At 38.3% G+C, this 22,377-nt stretch overlaps 1 protein-coding gene across 2 annotated transcripts in view; it reads left to right on the forward strand.

Moving 5' to 3' along the window:
• Positions 1 to 22,377, forward strand: part of FREM2 (FRAS1 related extracellular matrix 2) — a 138,788-nt gene that overhangs the window by 90,269 nt on the left and 26,142 nt on the right. Inside the window, exons 7-16 of one of the 2 annotated variants that reach the window (XM_063333222.1) lie at positions 8,135 to 8,284; positions 10,334 to 10,543; positions 10,793 to 10,990; positions 12,975 to 13,139; positions 13,217 to 13,399; positions 15,760 to 15,890; positions 16,436 to 16,594; positions 17,474 to 17,777; positions 20,394 to 20,525; positions 21,103 to 21,434. In XM_063333222.1, coding sequence (XP_063189292.1) covers positions 8,135 to 8,284; positions 10,334 to 10,543; positions 10,793 to 10,990; positions 12,975 to 13,139; positions 13,217 to 13,399; positions 15,760 to 15,890; positions 16,436 to 16,594; positions 17,474 to 17,777; positions 20,394 to 20,525; positions 21,103 to 21,434 — 1,964 coding nt within the window. Of the gene's footprint in view, positions 1 to 8,134; positions 8,285 to 10,333; positions 10,544 to 10,792; positions 10,991 to 12,974; positions 13,140 to 13,216; positions 13,400 to 15,759; positions 15,891 to 16,435; positions 16,595 to 17,473; positions 17,778 to 20,393; positions 20,526 to 21,102; positions 21,435 to 22,377 lie in introns of those variants that run through there. The other variant, XM_063333233.1, reaches the window with a different exon arrangement.

Raw genomic sequence — 22,377 nt, forward strand, 5'->3', positions numbered from 1 at the left:
TTGATGATCTTAAAAGATCTTTTCCAACCTAAATGATTCTATGCTACAGATGTCATCTACCGAGAATTCAAGGCCTTTGACACAATCCCCCCCAACATATGTACCTCTAAATTGGAGAGATATGGGTTTGATGGATGGACTGTTAGATGGATAAGAAATTAGCTGGGTGGCCACATCCAAATAGTTACACTCAAGGACTTAAGGGTCCATATTGGGACCAATACTCTTTAATATCTTCATCAATGAGATAGTGGGATTTCGTGCACCGTCAGCAAGTTTGCAAGTGACACCAAGCTGAGTGTTATAGTTGATAGGCTTGACGTAAAGGGTGCCATCAAGAGGGATCTTGTCAGGCTTGAGGAGTGGGCCCATGCAAACTTTGTGGCCCACTAAGTTCAGGAAGGCCAAGTGCAAGATTGGGACCATCCTCAATATCAGTACAGACTCGGGGATGAAGAGTATCCCCTCTCTTGTGCAGGACTTGGGGATATTGATGGATGAAAAATTGGACATTAGCCAGAAATGTGCTCTTTGCAGCCCAGAAAGCCAATCGTATCTTGGGCTGCATCAAAAGAAGTGTGGCCAGCAGGTCAAGGGAGGTGATTCTGCCCCTCTTTTCCACTCTTGTGAAACCACACCTAGAGTGGTGTGTCCAGCTCTGGAGCCCTCAGCACAAGACAGACATGGACCTGCTGGAGTGGTTCCAGAGGAGGGTGACAAAAATGATAAGGGGGCTGGAGCACCTCTCCTATGAAGACAAGCTGAGGGAGTTGGGGTTGTTGAGCCTGGAGAAGAGAAGGCTCCTTGGAGACCTTATTGCGGCCTTTTAATATATAAAGGGGGCTAATAAAAAAGATAGAGACTTTTTACCAGTGCCAGTAGTGATAGGGCAAGAGGCAAGTTTTAAACTGAAAGATTTAGATTGGACATAAGGAAGAGAGTTTTTGCATTGAGGGCTGTGAGACAGTGGAACATGTTGCCCAGAGAACTTGTGGGTGCCCCATTGTTGGATGTGTTCAAGGTCAGGTTGGATGGGGCTTCGTGTAACCTGATCTAGTGGGAGGTGTCCCTGCCCGTGGACTAGATGATCTTTAAAGGTCCCTTCTGACCCAAACCATTCTGCTATTCTATGAGAAATTACTCTCAGAAAATGCACAATTTGGATTTATTCTATCTTTAGAATATTTTCTCAAAGTCTAATAGCTTTCACTACATAAGGAGCTCACCCATTTTCAGCATGCATTTAGTTTTATGGAGGTCCAGGAATTCTGTCTGCTATTGAGTCTCCACAATTTTCTCGCCATCTTCCTGTCAGCTCTCATTACCAAACAACGAAATGCTTGTTTATCATTCAAAAGCCCTAATAGTACTGCTGGCCAACCAGTGGAAGTCTCAGGTGGCGAGAAAACATAATTGTCATCACTATGACTTCGGGCTTTAAAATCTTAGAGATCAGGGTCATGATTTAAGTGGATGATGTTACAAGGTATTATAAAGAAAGCGTTTGTAGAATGAGTTGTTACAATTTTATGGTTATGTTTCTTGATATGAGTGTAGGTGTGAGGAACACACTTTAGAAGAGAAAAATTGAAAATATTAATCTCAGAAAACCTGTTTTTGCAAATGTACTTATTGCACTGAGACCCTTTCTATAGACTGTTTTTTTCTGCAAGGCCCTGCATTAAATGATTTTTCAATTAAAATGTGAAAAACATGCTTAGAAATGGCTATGTGCTATATCTAAAATGCTGCTCAGCTTCTCCTAATACCATTTCGGTTTGTAAGCGTCCTCATTTGTTATCTCATGTATGAGTCACTGACTGTGAGCTCCTTCATGCCTGGTCTCCTTGTGAGGTACCTTGTGTGTGGTATATTTAAATATTACTGCCAAGCCTTCCCGTTTATCTGCCTGCCTCTGTTTCATCAGTTCATTGAGAATTTGTTACTGCTGCCATTTCCTGGGCCTCTTACATAAAAATCATCTCATTCTTTTTAAAAATAGAATGTTTAGAAGATTGTGAGTTGGTTTCATGCTCTGTGGGAGGTCTCGCCAGTAGGAAAATGATATGTGAAAATCAGATGGTTGCTGCAGGTTATACCATCACGTTTGGGTGTGTCCCCAAATTCCAAAGTGTTTGTTTCTTCAGCTATTAGTCTTTATATTTTTATTTACATTGGTAAATGAGGCAATTATCTGCATTATGGGACAATTTGAGCAAGAGATTGAAGCTTGATGTACTTGCAGCAGGAAAAATCTTTTGGCCCTGTCCACTGCATCTGAACATAGGAAAAGCTCCTCTGACACCTGTGATAGTTCCAGTAATGTCAAGGTCTGTAGGTTATATCCTAGGAGTGCATGCAATCATCATAATAATACTACTGCTAATACATATTTTCACTTATATGTTAGTTCACATATATATGAATTTGGTGTTTTGGAAAGGTAACAATGTTTCTCCGCAAATCAACGAAGGTAAATGAAGTGCGTCCAAGAGAAAGTCACATACGATAGTCAACCTCACACATTATCCTTTCTCCTGAAATGCCAGTTGTAGCTAGGAGACAACTTAAGACTGTTCATTACCATCTTGGACATAATAGTTAAGTAATTGTTGAAAAATTCGTCTTCGGTTTAAAGGCACATGTCTTGAATGAGTTGAGTACAGCATGGCTTCATGCACTCAGATGGCTCTGCTCTCTGTGATTTGATTCAGGCATACTCTGTGGCTCATCTAGTTATTACTGAACCATTATGAATTGCAACCTGCCATTAAGCACAACCAGAATTAGCTCAGTTCTTCAGGCTGTAAAGTAGGCTGCAGGCTATCCTTGCAGCAGGGATGGGACTGACAAGAAAAGGAAAGAGGAGGTGACCAGAGATGGGATATCACTGTAACCATCTTACTGCCACCCTCAGTCTTGCAGCTGGGGCTCTAGTCTACTTCCTTTACTGTGCTACTTTGCTGACATTTGAGTTTTACTTATTCATGTAGCAGAGATGTTAGATGTGCATTCCAGACCTGCTAGGCATGTGCTGCTTGTGATGGTACTGTGTGTAGAGAAACTGAAGCGTGGATGCACTTTAACATAAAGGGTGAGTTAAAATGTAAAAGTCTATACTGAATTAGTGTGCATCATAAATTAATTAAATGTGAATCATATATAATGTCATTGATTTCATAGCAGTTATTGATCTCGATTCACACTGTGTTACTCTACTGGGTTAAATTGCATCAAATGAGAGTAATTCAGCGATGAACCAGTCCAGTCAATGCATGGCATTGCTTTTGTAGATTAAAAAAAAAAAAGGCATGTTCTTCTTACAAATAGAACTGGGTTTGGTAAAGTTTGCATTAATTTGAGTCTGTCCTTTTACCTGTTACAATGTTTGCAGCATCCTTTAAAAAATCATTGTAAGTTGTGAGACAGAAATGGGCTATTGAGACAAATGGAAATGCAGACATTACTTGCTTGAGATAATGTGCGTGGCAATTTGGCTGCAACTAGTAATTTTCATACTGAGGTGAATTTACTTTTTGATTGCAAAAGTTATGACAACAGTGCTAAGAAGATGAAAGCTGTTAAGATTACAACATATGAATTTGAAAAGTAATCTGTTTTGACCACATCAAATAAAAAGCTATTGGCATTTGCACAATAGGTACCTGCTGCAGAACTGAGCTCTGACTGTAATCTTGACCCCTGCTTCTACAGCATTCAGAAAAAATGAATGACTTGGCAAATTAAATTCATTGTGCTAAATGCAAGCTCAGTTGCTTGCATAGCTTTAAGTATGTGTAAATAGATGTAGAATGGTGCTACCTAGTTTCAGATGTTAAAGTCCTCTTTGATAATATCATAATATAAACTTTTTGTAATGGACAGTTTTTCTGAGCTTTTCTGTTGCTCCCATTACCATGCTATTAAACAGTAAATGCCGATTCTTTCTCCAATCTAATGGAACTCTTGTTCTTAACTGGTCTATCTACAACTCACCCACTTCACGTTCGGAAGGGTGGAGTCTCTTGTGTTAAGTATAGACTCAGCAGCTCAGTCATTTAATGCTATCTGTGATACTGAAATGCGAGTAAGCATTGTGTAGGGATGTATATGTTGTCTGGGTATGAGCCAAATCAGGTCCAGAGGAAATCTGGCCATGTTTTTCTGTTGTTATGTCCAAGCTAATTGGCTGTATCAGCCATCAGGGCTCATTACTTTGGAATCAGCGTTGCACTAGCACGTCTAAACTGTACCAGAACAGGCTGGTAAGTGTACAAAGCACTGTTTTGCACCTTCTTCATGACCGCAACAGATTTCTGCTAGCTCTGGCAACTCGTAACGTTCATGTCATAGCCTTGTTTGTACTGTGCCTGGAAAGAAGGAAGGCAAAAGCTTTTAGGAATAAACGCTTTAACACCGTTGGAAAAGATCAAGCATGAGTTCAGCTGTAATGACTGCTTCTCCTCATTCCAATATCTAAATATGTCATAGTGGCAGGTCTTGTTTTCTTCCATTATTTCCCTCCTCCTGAAAATATATACATACATACATACATACATATACATACATATACGTATGTTTGTGTATGTGTGTGTATATATATCTCTCTCTCACTGGAAGCGTATATCACTGAAAATCACTTTAGTATTAAGGCTTTTTGAGGTGTCATCACAGAGGAGTCTGTTCTTTTGTGTTTGTCCTAACTATCCTGCTTTACTGTCAGCCCAAACTGATTGTGGCACCTTGCATATCTTACAACCAACCTACTCTTTTGCCGTGTCCCTCTAAAGCAGATTGCAAGGATATCATTATAAAAACAAAAGCCTCTTTGGAAATAAATATTTTCCTGTTATCTCTGATTTTCTGATATACATTCAAAAGTAGACGTATTTCTAACAGCATGAGAAGTGTGTTTTCCTGCTTGATGACTGACTAGTGCTGTAGTTGATATACGCTCCTGACTCTGTAAGTGCAACGGCAAGACAAAGATTTCATGTCTGTGCCAAGAAACCTGTGACTAAAGCTCCTAACCTTTCTCCTCTGATTATTGTAACTTCATGCCAGTGAAATCTGTGGGTCTGAACAAAAAATCCTCTTTTTAAACTTCCTCTTATTTCTGTAAGAAGAACCATTAAATTTGCAGTGGTCTCTCTCCAGAGTGATTACTAGATTAAAGACCTGCTGTAAGTGAGCCTGCAGTCATTGAGCAGAGTGTTTTCCAGCCGTGACCTGAGAAAGACAATGCTTTCCCTGTTAGTAGCTTGGCTTTGCTGCTTCCCCTGGGGAGCTGCTAACACAGCTTACAGGAAATGAGCTTACAAAACATTTGTAAGGATTTGTTTCCTAGGATGGGTAACCATGCAGAATGTGTCTTTCATTGAAGATACATGCCTCAGAAAGTGTGAAAAACTCACTCTGGAATACAAGGCAGGCTAACTGAGGGTTCAGGCATTTTTATGTTTGGCTGTGACTACAGGAACAAACAGTGCATGAGGATTCTTCTTCAGCAGCAGTAAAGCAAGCAGTAGGATAACACTACAAGAAACGAACAACATTTTCTTTTACATCTTCCATCTAGTTTAAGGCAGGTCATCTAGGTTCCCTGTAGAGCCAGTGAGTAGAAGGGAATGCTTCCAGGTCTCCTCAGATTTTACTCACTGCAGTGGATGAGCCATTCCACCTCTCTTTCTATATGCTGGTTATGCTGGGAAACCTCCTGGAATTGCCTGTCCTTGTCTTTGAAAACTGAGAGCAAGCAGGCTGTGAATGTGAGTAACTCTCACTTACGTGCTTAAAATGAGGTGGGGCCAAGTCCACATCTAATTCTGGAACTACCAGGACGTCATTATAGAGAGAACAGGATTATAAAACCAAGATTAGATTTGGGAAAGTGTGCTAAACTTTAAAAATACTTGTTTAAGAAATGACATGTATTAGATTTGATAATACCTTGATTTTACCATTGACATATTTGTAACCATTTGTTCTTAGTAGACATTCTGTATTTTTAACTTCTGGAGGTTGTGTGAGCCTTTGTCTGTCTTGAAAATTTAAGATCATTGTATGTCTGAAATGGCACATTTCTTTGCAGATCTAATATCCAGTTCTGCAGTATCCCTGTTAGTAGAACTCTCATCAAAGTTATTAGTAGTTATACAAGAAGGTCCAGAGAGTGTATCCTATTCACCTATTAAAAATGTTTCAGAAAAGAGCTTTGCGGCCCCAAACATAAATGCAACTACCGATAACTCAGTGCCTGTAGGCAAATAATGTAAGATTGATGCGTGTCTGTCTGTGCACACAAACACACACATATTTAAATACACCTAATGTTGAATAAAAAAAACTTAAATTGGAACTAAAAGCCTTTTTCATCTATCAGAGCTAGACATTTGCCAAGTTTGTTTTTCATTCTGGAAAGAAGTTTATTCAGAACTTCTAATTAATGCAATTTATGTATATGATTCCAAAATACTTAGGAACCTCTGCCTTCTCAGATAAAAGTTTGTCTTAGTAATAACTAAATAACTACTTATGTTATTTCTGGTTAGTTTTAATTAAAATCCTATTTTACATTGTTCAGCTTTCTATAAAAAGAAATAAGCAATTCACCACAGAGGAGATTGTTGCCACACGCTGTGTTGTTGGTCAGATTGTCCTCAAGTACTTCAGAAAAACATAAACATTTTCCCTGTCTGGTTATTCTACAAGCCTCTCCAAAACCTTCATAACACAATGTCTTCACAATATTTGGCTTTATTGAGCTCAGCTGTGGTCCAAAACAGGTTCTTCAATTCCCAAACATTTATTCCACTGTAATAGAAGTCATAGATTTTGCATATACTCTTAAACAAATTTGGCTGAATCATGGAAATGATGGGACCAACTTCCGCTTACCATTAAAAAGGATTTATGTCTCCTCCATTGAGTAAGTTGTACCTTTTCTACGTGCTTGACATAGCTCTGTAGAACTATAAACTTTTCCAGTAATTTCCTTTGATTTTGTTTTCTTTTTTTCTGTGCTTGATGAAGGGGAACTATTCATAGTGCCACTGGTAGAGCACTGATTAATTACTCTGGTCTTTGTCAACTTAATTTGAGTTGACCATATGCTGTATGGTATTTTCAAGCACATTTGTGATATCGTAACCTCACGATTATAATAAATTGTCACTAGGCAACGTAAGAAAATTGTGATGAAACGGAAGGAGAATTTGTGTAGGTCTTCCAGTTACGTCCCAGACATTGGGAAAGGTTGGTATGATTTCTGCCACGCAATGGGAAAACTGAGGCACTGGCTGTGTGTGCTTACCCTAGTATGTTTGAAACAGGAACGGAAGGGATAGCAAAGGGGAGCTGATACACATCCAGGATGAAGCTGGGCTGTGTTCTTAAGCCTGTTTACTTTGTGAAATTACTGTGGGTAGAAAAACTGAAAAGGGGAGGAAAAAATGAGGATAAAAAATATGTCTGTTAAGTGGGATAATACTTAACCTCCTTTGCTTTTTGCTCTTCTTTCTTATAAACTGTGGAACTTAAAAATTAAGATAAAAGACTATTCATCTCCCAGTTTACATGAAATAAGATTGATTTTGTTTTAAATGCTAAATGCAGGGGAACTAAAATTAAGTTTTGGTCAGCTGGAAAACATTTCCAAAAGCAGCTTCAGTTATATATCAAGTTTCAGTCTGGTTTTAGCAACAGGAATCTGTGAGAACATTCAAGTTAAGGTTTCATTATCTATATTCACCTTTGTCTGTTTGCACCAAAGTGAAAAATGCAAGGAATTTTCTGGCTTGTGCACAGGACCCAGCTGAAATAAGTTTAATGAGATAACACATTTGGTTTTGCACACAGACTCATACCTGCTGACACACAAAGTTGAAAACGTAGAAGGCAAGGAAAAGGGCACAGTGCTGATATGTAACAATTTCTGTCCCAAAATAGGCAAACCAATACTTAAAAGAAGCCAAAAATACCTAGAAAAATTCTAAACCTTAAAAAAAAAAAAGCTTTATTTCACTTACTGAGAAGAGCGAAGTGCTCTCCATTGTCTAACATGGATTTTATGCTCTCTTGTTACCTTCAACATAAAGTAAAGATGCATTTATGGGCATTATTCCTCTTTCACCAGAACCAGCATTCTACTTTGGAAACGATGAATACTATGTTGACGAGAGTGCTGGCTATGTTGAAGTACGTGTCTGGAGGACTGGAACTGATCTGTCTAAAGCTGCATCTGTTACAGTGAGGTCTCGCAAATCAGAACCAATAACTGCAGAGGGTAAGTTATTGGTTTTTTCTAGTTTCATGATACATCTCAACAACAAACGCTGGTACATTTGGTCTTGTTATAGATTCAGCTACATAAGGTGAAATTTATATGTCTTTTGCTCTTAGCAGATCTTTCTTCTTAGGACAAATTAAGTAGCTACAGAATTTCTCTCAAAAAACCAGGAGTAGGAACAACTGTGAAGTCCAGCACTAAGAGAAATACCTTCAGATACTCATATAAAACACTGTCCCACAAAGGCAGCTGATTACTGCCTCAACAGCGTACTCTGGGCACAGAGTTATAATCACTAACAGCATGAAGAGTTTGCTCCTGTCATTTTTACCGTAGACAATGAGAAATTATTATCTAGTATCCTGTTCAGCAAGAGGATTGCTACAGCTGTGTGATTCAGTGATGCTTTGACAGAACCTTTGTCTGCAGAATTGAGTGTTAGCGTACTCTATTATTTTTTTTCACAAGCCACATTCATATAGAGACAACATAAAAATTGTCTTCCTTAGATGCTTATCCTGAGTCTAACTGGACAGTAGAGTTTATCTTTGCACCTGATTTTCAGTGAGGCAAAGTTGTGTAAAACTTCTCTGTCATTTTAAGAGTATCTAAACATCGTCTGTGTGTACCATATAAAACATATATAATGAACATCATATTTTTCATGAAAAAGAAAATTATGAAGTTTGAAAAAATATATAATTACTTAATTTGTATCATATAAAACATATATAATAAACATCATATTTCTCATGAAAAAGAAAATTACAAAGTTTGAAAAGAATACATGGTTACTTAATTTCTGAACTTGCTTTATATGATCTGATGTCTTTATCTCATCCTGAATATTTAAGTTATTTTATTTCTGGGGGGAAAAAACATATTTCCCTACAGTAAGAATCTTAAATCATTGTGCCAGCATCTCTAGGATTCAACACTGGGAATGGCACAGCTCTTGGACTCTCTATTCTCTTTGCAACAGCCTGGAAGCTCTGACACGTGTGGCTGCCTGCAAAGCCATGAACCTGGTTCTTGGTCTTACACAGTGCAGTGGTGGATCTGCTGCTCTGAGCAGTCCTGACATCCTGCATTGAGGCTTAGCTCTGGCGTAGCACAGCAGGGACTCTAGCCAAGTACCCATCTGATAATGGCCTTTAATCTTGACAAATGTTGTCAAATTCACTGAATTCCAAACCCTATTTCAATTTCAATGAAGCGGTTTCCCCCAAAGCTTTGTTTCAACAGCTCTGCTGCTTATTCCCCCCCAAAAAATAAACATTTAAACTCAGTCCTTTACTGAAGTCTTAGATACCTTTAATGCTTTGGTTCCAAGACACAGTGTCATGTTTCAGTCAGTAACTTGTTTTGTTTGCTTCCTTCTCATTAGTTTGTTAAGGCTTGGCTTGCTTTGCTTAAAACAAACAAAAAACCAAAACATAAAAGCAAGCCAAAGCCAGAGCAGTCTGTCTCTAACAGTAAGGTGCCAGACCCCACCTAAACTGGTCTGAGACGAATTTGATCCTTTTGGTTTCCATTCATTCTGTTTTACACAACTCCTCTGATTGCAGTTCTTCCTTAACACTCACCACACTGGCCTTTTCTCCTTCCCTTTTTACATAATAGTCTCAAAACTTCCAACTTCAGTTACAGAATAATATGAAGTTTCTTTCCAAAAAAAGTGTTGCTTCTTCTCTAGAGTGTCTCTCAAAGCTTTGTACTTAGTTTCATTTCCTACTTACAACAAACTTTATTAGTTTTAGTGGAATAACTGTAGGTTTACAACAGACTAGACTCAGCCCCATTTTGTGACTTGTGTCACTAAACAAAAAGTGACTTAATATCGACTTGTTTTATTGTATAGTTCAACTTAGATGGTCAAAAGATATTTTTGCTTTACATGACTGCCAAAATTTAGGAAATTTTAAAATTATATTTTAAAAAATAGATTTACCTAAAATTAACTGCCTAATGATAGATGTTTTCATTTCTAATTGCACGTAATGCTGTTTATTCAGTTGATATTTTTTTTCTCCTTTTCATTGGTAGCTGGAATAGATTATGTAGGCATCAGTCGTAATTTGGATTTTTCCCCTGGAGTCAATATGCAGACATTTCGTGTGGTAATTCTGGATGACCTTGGGCAGCCAGTATTAGAAGGAACTGAGAAGTTTGAGCTTGTGCTAAGGATGCCCATGAATGCTGCTCTTGGAGAACCCAGCAAGGCCACCATCTTCATTAATGACTCAGTCTCTGACTGTGAGTAACAATTTTTTGTGCCTTTTCAGATTTGTGCAGGAGATGGATGACTGCAATACACAGCCAGCACTTCTCCTTTTGAATCACACATGTTTTATCTATAGACAATCTGTTAAATCATTTGCTGCTTAGTTGCTTATGTTATATATCTGGTGCAATGTAACATCACTGAATTTGAAATAGCGGAGGGAAAATACAGTAACTTTTGCAATTATACTTTACACATGCTTTTTATGTTTTTCTGCCCAGTGCCTAAGATGCAGTTTAAAGAATCTGTATATATAGGCAATGAAAATGATGGACAGATTTCTGCCATGATATACAGGAGTGGGGATATCCGATACACATCCACTGTGAGGTGCTATACAAGGCAAGGTTCAGCTCAGGTAATGATGGACTTTGAAGAGCGTCCTAACACTGACAGTTCCATCATCACATTCCTTCCTGGTAAGCTCTTGATCTTATTTTAGAAGTCTTTAGTCTACTATGTTTTGTTTTGTTTTGTTTTGTTTTGTTTTGCCTTTCTTTGCTTTGGTTGTTTTGTTTTATTTGTGTCTTTTCATAAAGTAGTGCCCAAAAGACTGCCAACCAACCAAAAAACCAATGATTTTTTTCCATATGCAGTGAGTAGAGTGCACACAGATGATGTCTCTTTTTACTTCACTTCTGATCTAGAAGGATAATCAATAGCAGTTAAAGGGACGTATCTTCACATAGGTCCAGCCTGAGTGCCAGAGTCTTTTTGATCCATGGTAGGAAAAGCAGGTTCAGAGTAACACAGTAACAGAAGCACAGACCTGCTGTCAGAAAGGGAACTTCAGAAGCTCTGCTCTTTGTTAGGCGGATTTCTGATAAATACATTTGACTTGCACTGAAATGAGTAATAGACCTTTCAACAGGTATATAACTCTAATTTCTGTTTGAATTTTTTCCCAGGGAGGCTTTCCTAAGGTAGTTCACCAGTATCACGTACTTATCTCATATCACAAATAAATCAGGTGTTACTACCTTAAAAGGAGATTGCCTGATTCCCTCTGTTTGTGCAGAAGACAGTTTAATCTTTTAGTCTTTTCAGTTTACATACACATAATATTTTTTACAAGCCCTAAACAAGCTGTGTCATCAGTAAGAAACCCTTGGTATGCCCTTATCACAGAAAATGACAAGCTTCATATTTCTATGTACATGTATCACAGTCCTCTGGTAAAGTGAGTTGTCCAGTTTATCTTTATTTAGAGCTGACCTCAGCTTTTAGTGCAGTCATCTACTCCATGCCTTTGCCATTGCTTCTATGCAACCAGGAAAGAGAATCCAACTTGTTAGGATTAGTGGATCTGGGCCGCTTAGGAAGTGACTTTCTTCTTTTTTTTGAGTGTCACACTACCATTGCTCCATGAACACAAGTAGCAAAACGGTCTACTTGGATCATATCTTGTTTCCATAAGCTTCTTAGGCCTCTTTAAGATGCAGCAGTTTCAGTAAAGTTTTCACATTTCCTGTGTAACAATGAACAGAATGAATATTTTGATTCTTTTTTCTCCTCCTAATGGATAATTTATTTTCTATGGGGGAAAAAAAATACCTCAGAAAATGAACGCAGTCATCATCCTGATCTGGTTCTTCATCTTGAGCCTTGATCATTTTTGCATGCATAATATTTAAAAAATACTGTAAATTGACCTCATCTCTCTCATATCCTGTGCTGTTCCTTTTGTAAGGGACGTAGGAGTCATTGTCATGATGATGAGCTCACTGAGTCTGACGCTGGGAGCCAGACGCTCTGCAGACCACTCATAACTTGCTGCTCTGATAGAAGGCCAAAGACAAGGCCTTTTTCCCAGAGTCTCAGAATATCTCATAAGTCTAGGCACGTTGATTTATGAGTGCTCAGTGAGCATTTTGCAACTCCAAAGCATTTCTAAGGCGATACTCCAGTGGGAGTTTAAAAGACGTTAGAATCACATGGAATCATACAAGTGAAGGTCCACACAGTTGGACAGTGTCTCAAAAAGGCCTGAAATTCTTAAATAAAAAACTCTAGGACAAAATTACCATCAGTATTAGTGAAAGTTTTATTACACTGCTTCCTCGTGCAAGTATGTATTTCTAAAATACATGCTGTGGGAGGTCACTGAAAAGGAGCATTTGATAAAACAAAAGGAACAATGCATGTGAAGTGGCTGTACCAAATAGAAACCTGTCTTAAAGAAGTCCTGTAATGGCACATTTCACTTAAGTCATGAGCTTCCATAGAAAGGTAATGATTACTAATTCTGCTTTCACTATTGTCATTACTCATTAACTTACATGGTGTAGAGGTGGATGCCTTGGCCAGAAGCAGCCACATGTGGTCCCTCAAGCTAGGAGAAGTGCTGTAATAGAGCAAAGAACACCTAAGTTCTGCATGATATTACCTTCAGAATGATTGCAGGTGAAACGGAGAAGCCTTGCACACTGGTGCTTATGGATGATACTTTCCATGAAGAAGAGGAAGAACTACGTCTGGTTCTTGGCACTCCAAGAAGTGATTCTTCCTTTGGTGCCTCTATTGGCGAACAAAATGAGACCCTGATAAAGATTCAGGATGATGCAGACAGTAAGAAATTATTTTGTTGTTATTGGCTTTTGGAAGCCCATTTCTGTCCTCTAAAAACATTTCTCTTCTAATTACAGAGGCTATTATTAAGTTTGGTGAGACAAAATTTAGTGTGAGTGAACCAAAGGACGTGAGGCAAGTAGCAGTTGTAAAAATCCCAGTGCTTCGTCTGGGAGACACTTCCAAGGTTTCTGTTGTGAGAGTTCATACAAAGGATGGATCTGCTACTTCTGGAGAAGACTATCATCCTATATCAGAAGGTGGGATCATTCGGATGATTATCGCATCCTACTTTTTGTTTTTATTCATGACTGTAACATATGATAATGTTTGAAAAATGAAATAACTTTATGAATAGAATACTTTGTAACCACATCCATTAATGCATTTTGCTACTGAGATTCAGTATGGACATGATCCCATGTGGTATGCAACTGCCAAATTGCTCTTGGAATTCTAGATACCAGTGAAGATATTTACAAAAGAATTGTGACTCTTGTAAAAATATCTGTAGCTCAAATAACTGCGGAAGAATTGTGAGTGCCACCTTTAGTAACATTTGCAAAGTGTAATACCAGTACTCTGCAGAAGCATTTACTCATAGGATATCATTGTGTAGTTGTTTCCCAAGCGATTCATTAAGCTAATGGCTTTTGCTCTATGTAGGAATTAATGTCTATTTATGTTTATTTTTCTACTTTCATAATAATTAAGCTTTCTTTCTATATCTCAGCAAGTCGCTGCCCACTGCTCCTCACTAGTAATGGATGAGGAGAGAGGTTGTGCAACAGAATGAGAAATTTCTTAGTTGATAAACTTCTTTCCATTAATAGCCCACCCACATGGTTTAGTGAATGACTAATAGAGTTTGTAGCACTATGCATTTTTTTTCTTCTAAAGTATATGATAATGCATGATACTAATCTGTGTTTTTAGATTAGTCATTCATTGCTGGAGTGTTTTCACAGTTTGGAAGTGTTATCAGTTTTGGATAAATTATTTTGGTGTCCAGCTGAAAGAGAAGACTTACTTTTGAACATCCAGCAACAACATTGGGCCATCTCCAAATTCCAGGGAAGAGGCATTTCCCACTAGTGCTATTTGAAGAGAAAAATTGTTTGCAATTAGAGAATTATCAGCCCACATCTTTCTAAGTCCAGTCACTTTGCCTCCTGCGTTTCAGAGTTTTGCCCTTTCCTCCTGAAAACCACAGGAGTTTTTAGTGTCAGCTAATCCTTATCCTATACACTTTACCTATACACATTGCCTTGCTTACCCTCTCCCTGCTATGCACCAACAGGGCATGGGAGCAGAGTTTTCAAGGTAGTGCAGAAGAAGCAGCTCTGGGCTTTGAGAAAGGTCTGTGATCTGCAGGAGTTGCCCGCCGGTTTCAGAACATCTGTGGGTTTAGGGATCCTGCCTATTCAACCATGGGCACAAACCCCACATCCTTAACTGGGTTGTCTGAAGGAAGTGTGACAAACTGGAATTCAGTAAAATTCTTAGCTCTTACACAGTGTGTTTATTACCACAAAGAATATTTTCATGGCTTAATAACACTTAAGGCTGGAAGGATCATTAGAATACTTAATCAGAATCGCTGTGGATTGCAAGATTCTACCAGTTTCCCCCAGTTACTTCTGTATTGAGCCAAATAACTTTTGCTTAGAGAAAGTATATTCTTTCTAAAGGGCATCCAGTCTTGATTGGAAGGCACTGGAGAGGACGAGTGTTTCATAGTGTTTTGCTTCACCGATCAGTCCCTATTGCTTCTTATCATCTGTGCCTTATTTCATCTCTCATCCACCACTGCTTATTGTACCTGTCCCTTTAGAATGCAGAGCTCTTTAGCACCTGGTATTTTTTGTCTATGATGGTGTTTCAATATACTAATCAGAACATCTTTTCCTGCAAGTCTTTTTTTGTCTCCTGGTCCTCAGTTTCTATTAGTCTTTTCTGTGCTATCCTCAGTTAATTTGACATCCTTTAAAAAGTAAAGAGAGTAGAAATGCATTTACTATTTTAGTATCACTCTCACCCATTCCATGCACAAATGTTTAATAGTTTCTGTACTTCTGCTTCCTTTAGTATTTACCACATTCAAGAATCCCAGTACTCTTCTAACTCTGTCAGATACGATTGAACTTTTGCCAATGACCTTAGAGGCTTTTTCAGAGACGATGCTTTTCAAAATACAAACCAATTTTGCATAACTCCAGCTTCGTGCCTTTTTTTTAGTATACACCATTGTATTAAAATGCATTTTGTTTTAGTAATCACTGACAATACTTTTTATTTAGAATTCTTCAGTCTTTTAGTCATTCACATATGTTACCAACATTTATGTAAGAATTAGTCCAGCTCATTTTCAAAATATAAAGTTCTATTAGACTATGTCCTGGTCTTTGCAGATCTCTTTTGATGATGCTAATGCCTCATTTTCAGTGATTTCTACCTGTGTCCACTGCTATTCGTTATTCTTATTTCAAGTATCAAATAGGTTTAAATATAAGCATCTGTAATTGGAAAAGTATTAACTGCAGTCTTTCATGGCTGGGCCTAGAATTACAACTTGTTATGAACAGCAGATTTATTTTTAAGTGTCTCATTATGTTTTTAGAAATTGAGTTTAAGGAGGGTGAAACACAGCATTTTGTGGAGATTGAAGTTCTCTTTGATGGAGTAAGGGAGATGAGAGAAGCCTTCACTGTTCACCTGAAGCCTGATGAAAACATGGTCGCAGAAATACAGGTAACAAACTCATGCAAAGTCCTCAGCAACAAAATCTGGTAAACAGACCTTTTTGCTTTCTGGCTCATAGCTCATTATAACATAATACACACTTCTAATATAAACAGTATATTCGTCTCATTCTGCATAAAATGTTCTTCAAACTCTTCTTTGGCCCCTTCATTAGTATCACACCAAATATAGTCTGACTCCAGGTAGCCAGACAGCAGAGACACAGCCTTTGCTTATGACAAACACCCCATTTCCATCGGGCATTAAAGCATACAGTGCACATTCTGTCAGAATACTGAAGTGATCAAAAAAGCTGGGACACAAGAGATTATAGGGTCTGGTATCATCAGTGTTCTGAAAAGAAAAAAATCATTTTAGCTCTTACTTTTGTAGTCTGCAATATATTTTCCAGTGCTTCAACCCCTTCTCAATAGCTCATACAGCTGAGATTTCAGAACTTATTTTGGGACAATGTTTCAAATCTAGACATATTCAAGGTCCAGCTTGAACCCTCTTGTTTATTTAAATGTTCACAGAGAACTTTTCTTTGTCAGACAGCCAAGGCCATTGTTTACATTGAGGAAATGAACAGCATGGCAGATGTCACCTTTCCCTCTGTTCCTCAAGTTGCATCCCTTTTGATATATGATGATATTTCTAGAGCCAAAGACAGAACCAGTCCCATAGCTGGCTATCCTGTCATCTGTATCACAGTAAGTATCTCTATGGAAAGATGAAAAAAAATCAGTAGAAGAATGTTTTTCAAAGGAGCAATTGGATTTTAGGCACTCAATCCATATTGTTGTGAGTCACACGTGAGTTTAAACTAGAACTGTCCGAAGAGCTAGTCTGATTTGTCTGGATAGCAAATCAATTTTCAGGAGGACAAAAAGCATAAAAAGATGTTTCGTGTGTTCATCACTAAGAACAGTTTAATACTCGCACAATATCTGTGATTTCATTACCTTACTATTTCCTGCATTGTCTTGCCTTAATTTGCAGAGTTAAAATCACTGGAGACAACAGATGAGCCATTGTTTTCAATGAGTGTCACAGACTGAAAAATGAGTCCTGTTTGTTCAAGTACTACAGGCTTCTTTCATTGTAGTTTTGCAACTGAAAGGTTTGCATGAATATGAATATGCATATGCATTGAGGAAGGTTTTGATCCACCTGCGTCTTCAGTTTATTTCTCACACTGTTCGTTATGCACAGGAATGGATCAGGTCTTGAATGGTTCTCCTAAATATAAACCCAAAAGAAATCTTGAAATGGAAAGTATACTTGCAGAATTAGATCAAAGGGTGAAATTCAAGTTAAAGTAGCATGTGGAAGTGTAGTTTATGCCTTCATAACTATGCTAGGTTTTCACCCATAAACCATATTTTAAAATAATATTTTTTAATTCAATAAGCATAATTAGACCTGCCTTTTAAATCTACTATAGCAATGCTGAAAGCACACCTGTCAAAATAAGGTAATTTAAGAGATTTACGGGGGTGGTCAGTTCTGTGATTTTGCGACTCGTGATAAATTCAAATTCCTTTGCCATGAAGCAAATACATTTTCAACACATCTGCCTTGTTTTGCAGGCTTGCAGTCCTAAATATGAAGATTTTGAAAAGACTGGTTCGATATGTGCCAGCGAGAACATCAATAATACTCTGACACGATACCGGTGGCTAGTGAGTGCACCCACTGGTCCTGATGGTGTGACTAGCCCCATGAAGGAGGTTGACTTCGATACCTTCTTCACTTCCTCCAAGATGATTACGCTTGACTCCATTTACTTTCAAGCTGGTTCTCGTGTCCAGTGTGCAGCTCGTGCTGTGAATTCAGATGGGAATGAGGGTCTTGAGCTTATGAGCCCTATTGTAACCATAAGCACATCAGAAGGTAAGACATCATCACCTATTGCAAAAACCTCAGACCTCCTTTGGATCCCAAATTCCATCCTAACAAAATCTGGTGACAAGATCGGGTGTTTTAATAATAGTGTCTCAGTTTTTCTTCTGTTGTTCGTAGAGATGGTGCAAAAACTCTTATGTTTAACACAGAAGAGAATTGTATAAAGAAAATGGTTTTCATCTTTGTTAGTTCTCCACGTCTTTAAATAGTTACCCACGTAGCAAACTTGTATGTTCAGGAGAACAGTATATGATGTGCATTGGAAATAATGAAACCTGGTTTCTGTTGGCTTTTGAATTCAACTGTAGTAATGTTGTAGTACAATCTCAGCTCCTATTACACATTGGAGAATCGACATAGGAGTGCTATTACAAATGCCTAGCCAGAAGAAAAGCTTCATTTGGCATTCAGGCCTCACTGGACACCTGAGAATCAGTTTCTTCCTTGACTAAAGCAACTGGTGTCCAATAACAAGGCATAGGCAATATTTTTCATGGTTGAGATATTCATAATATTCATCCTTCTTCTTTCTCTGATGCTCCCTTTGTTGATCTCTGATTCTCTGATATCTAATCAATACCGCACTGATGCTGTATTCTCTCAGCCAGCAGAGTTACTGTAGTCTGCCTCCTTTGCCCAGCCAACTCTTTGTGAAACTCATACTGGATATCGTTAGGAAGCAGAGGTGGAGAACTGACATGCACACACATACAGTCTGATGAAATCACAGATACTTTTGTTTATTTTATAATATAGAGAATGGGTAATTAATAACAATCAAGGTAGATTACAAAACATTGTATTTTATTACCCTTATGCAGCCATTTTGCATTCTTTGTGTCATCTCTGCTGCTTTTGTAGCTACGTTAACTCTTCTGGTTTTTATGAGATCTTACAGTAGATAATAAATTACATGATTAGTAATTTGCAATATCATTTTAATTTCCTTGGCCTTTTCAACTAAATATTTTAGTTAAAACTAAGTTAGGGCTTTAGGAAGCTTAATGAATGGAATTTCTGTTTGCCCCTGTCCTTTATTGCACACTTTGACTGTAGGCTCTAGTCGCCTTTGTTTGCACTATCAGGAATCCTGCACCCTGAAGAGGACTCTGTCTAAGGGTATTGTCTACAAGGTGCAGTTTAGTGCTTGTTGGAAGCAGACAACCTTGTCCTGGGTGAGCTAGTCTGATTGTGTGAAACGGGCTGGCTATGTTAGTGTTGTTACGCGTTATTTGTATTACACTTTAGAAATCAGCAGGGCTAATTAGCTGAAGCTCAGGACTGATGATCATGCATGTATTACTTCCAGTACCTGAGCTGACTTGCGGTGTGGAAGCCAATAATGCTGATGATCATGTACAACATAAAGGGAATTGTTCGATGCTATTTTGAAAGAAGTTCAGTGATCAGAGTAACCTGCCAAAATCCTAAATATTTTCAACTTCGAGGATGCTTACCTCCAATGCATAGACCAAATTTTCAAAAGTCAGATTGTGCAAAAAATTGTATGTAGCCTCTTCAGCACATCATACGTGCATTTGAGGAGAAAACGACAAAACTATCGTGTCATGCCAGAAGTTTCCAACTTGGAGCCATTGAGCCAGATGAGGTCCACCAGAACCAATAAATTCTCCAAGAGGAGGGCCCTGCCTGCTCTTTTCTTGTAATCCCCAGGAATGAGCAAAGAGCTGAACATGGGCAAAGGGAACTGTTCTGATTTTCCACTTCTGCTGGTTTCTTTCTCAGAGGGTCTTGTGATCCTTTGGCCATCACATGACAATGTGCTATGATGTTTGTGGACAGAATGCAGACACGTCTGCACTGAACCACACAACTGGAAGTTGCATATCTCTCGGATTATATGATTACAAATCTAATCTTCTGATTTTACAAACCGGGTCTATTACTGGAACAGGTTGAACTAACCGTGGAATGGGTTGCCTCAAGAAGTTATAGATTCTCCATTCCTGGAGAAATTAAAAACCCAGCTGAACAAGGCCCTGAGCAACCTGATGTAACTTTGAAGCTGGCTCTGCTTTGACCACAGTATTTCTAGAGCTCCTTTCCAACTAAAAGTAGTTCATGACACAATTACTCTAATTACATTTTGGTCACTAATGGAACAGGAGGCTCATAGAGTCCTGTGAAAGCATATATAGGTCCACACCTCCCTACAGTGCCAAAACCACCTGAACACTCATCAGGTACCCTCTGTAAAGCTATGGATGTGTTTAAGGGGGTGGGAAGAATTAAAGAGTATCTCTAAGGACCTCTATAAGAAAGTATGGCACTTCACACTCAACTCTGTGAGTATGGTTGACGCATACAACTGCAAATGTACAGGTGCAGTATCATCACCTGGTTTTAAAATGTGATCCAGTTGATCAAGTAATGATTTCTGTTTGATTCCTCTTCTGCATAAATTCCTATTCAAACATGAACTCTCATAAATGCTGCCCAAAGCACTTACTCGTCATTCCAGAAAATTCTTCTGGTTTTGGAAACTTAGATAGTGGAAAGAACTGCATCTAAAAATAGTGCAAGGGAAAGTATAGATTACTTACTCTGGACATAAAGTAAATTTCTTTCTCTTTTTTCCATTAGGTCTTTGTCAACCTCGTATGTCAGGAGTAGTTGGAGCAGAACCATTCTCTGCCAAATTGCGCTATACTGGCCCAGAAGATCCCGATTATACCAATCTCATCAAATTGACAGTTACAATGCCACATATTGATGGTATCTGAGCTATTTTTTTTAATGTTATTTTAAATATCCAAAATCATAATATAGTCTTTTAAAATGTGGGACCAGTGAACAATGTGATGAATGTAGAAGGCGGTTTGCAATAAGGTGCATAAAATACTGTATTGATACATAGTCTTTGATGCAAAGATTGTTTCCACATTAATTGCATAGTTTACCTAAATTGGGCTGGACCTACACTTTGTAAAACTCCTTTGGAGCCCATACAAATACACCAAGGAAGAATTTATTTATTAAAAAAATATAAAGCCATTTAATTACTATCTGCTTCTGAAAAAAAATCCACAAAAAATCATGACTGAAAAACACGTTGAAGATTCAGAAGTATTTTATTTGGCATTTCATAGTATAAAGGCGTAATTATTGTGGATAACATTCTCATACACACTTAGCATATCATCTTTCTTTGAATTCTAAACTACGTTAATTACTGTAAGTACAAAATACAGAAGCACTGCATAACATGCTTAATGTTTAACAAACTTTGTCTAAATTAAGCAACTCTAACCACTGAAATTTAATGATAGTGATGGAAAATAATTTTTTTTAGGCATGCTGCCTGTTATTTCTACAAGAGAGCTCTCCAACTTTGAGCTGACACTTAGCCCTGATGGAACTAGAGTTGGAAACCATAAATGCTCCAACCTGTTGGATTACACAGAAGTGAAGACCCACCATGGTTTCTTGACTGATGCTACCAAAAATCCAGATGTGATTGGAGAGACCATTCCCTATCAATACAGCCCAACAATTAGAGGCTTCAAAACCTTACGCTTCTACCGCAATCTGAATCTGGAAGCCTGTCTATGGGAATTTGTTAGCTATTATGACATGTCTGAGCTCCTTACAGATTGTGGAGGCACCATTGGGACAGATGGACAGGTACGAAACTGTAACTTGATTTTGTACTGTGTTCTTAAAATGAAAGATTTCCCTTATAATGCATCTATGCTAGAAATAAGTGGGTTTAGAATTAATTTAGTTGAAAAGTGTTGGGTTTTTTCTTAGGCTTCCCCTAAGGCCAGCTTATTCCTTAAAGCTGTCAATGTCCATTAAGTACTGGAAGGCTGCATGTGAAATCCTTATCGGGTTGAAATTAAGGGAACGATTTAGTTTGAATTAAAATTGCTGTGATTTTCTCCCAATGCAGTTTTGAAGTATTGTAGGACAAACCAATCACACTTTTACTATACCGTGAGCCGCCTTAGTCTTTTCTTAGAATCAAAGCCTTCTAAAGGATTGCTTTTAGGGCATTGGTAGTACTGGGCTATTTAGTATTAATCATGGTGTATCTTAAAATCGAGTTTAAAAAAACTGTGAAGAGCCTTCCTGCTGATAACAATGGACTGCACTGTCCTACCAGCTGCTTGGCTCTGCTGATCTCTTGCTCACTGTGTAACAAGACCTGCCAGTGCAGACAGCATAATGGTCTCGCATTACCCAGAAGAAAATTCCTTGGTCAGGAAGCAAAGAGAAGCTGCCAGTATGGGATGGCTGAAGAACAGAGATGTAGAAGTGGTTGGGGGTCAAAACAAAGAGGTTGGAGAGATCTTCAGGTGTCCTTTGGAAAATTATTTCTGGAGATCTTTAATAATGTGGAAACAAAAGTGTGCAGCATTTCTGCTGGTGCAATGGCAGTGAAGTTAAACTGTAGGTCTTCTTTGTATAATTACTGCATAAACTTGTCTGATCCCACTCAGGCTCTGGAGTACAAAAGGTGTAGCTATGAAGAGTGATCTTTTATGACACAGAAAAGTCCCTTTGGGGAGTAATCCTATAGGCTGGAAAAAGGACTGGAAATGCAGTACCTCATATCAGAGAAGTC

This window comes from Chroicocephalus ridibundus, chromosome 1 (genome assembly GCF_963924245.1).
Source record: "Chroicocephalus ridibundus chromosome 1, bChrRid1.1, whole genome shotgun sequence".
Taxonomy (NCBI): Eukaryota; Metazoa; Chordata; class Aves; order Charadriiformes; family Laridae; genus Chroicocephalus; species Chroicocephalus ridibundus.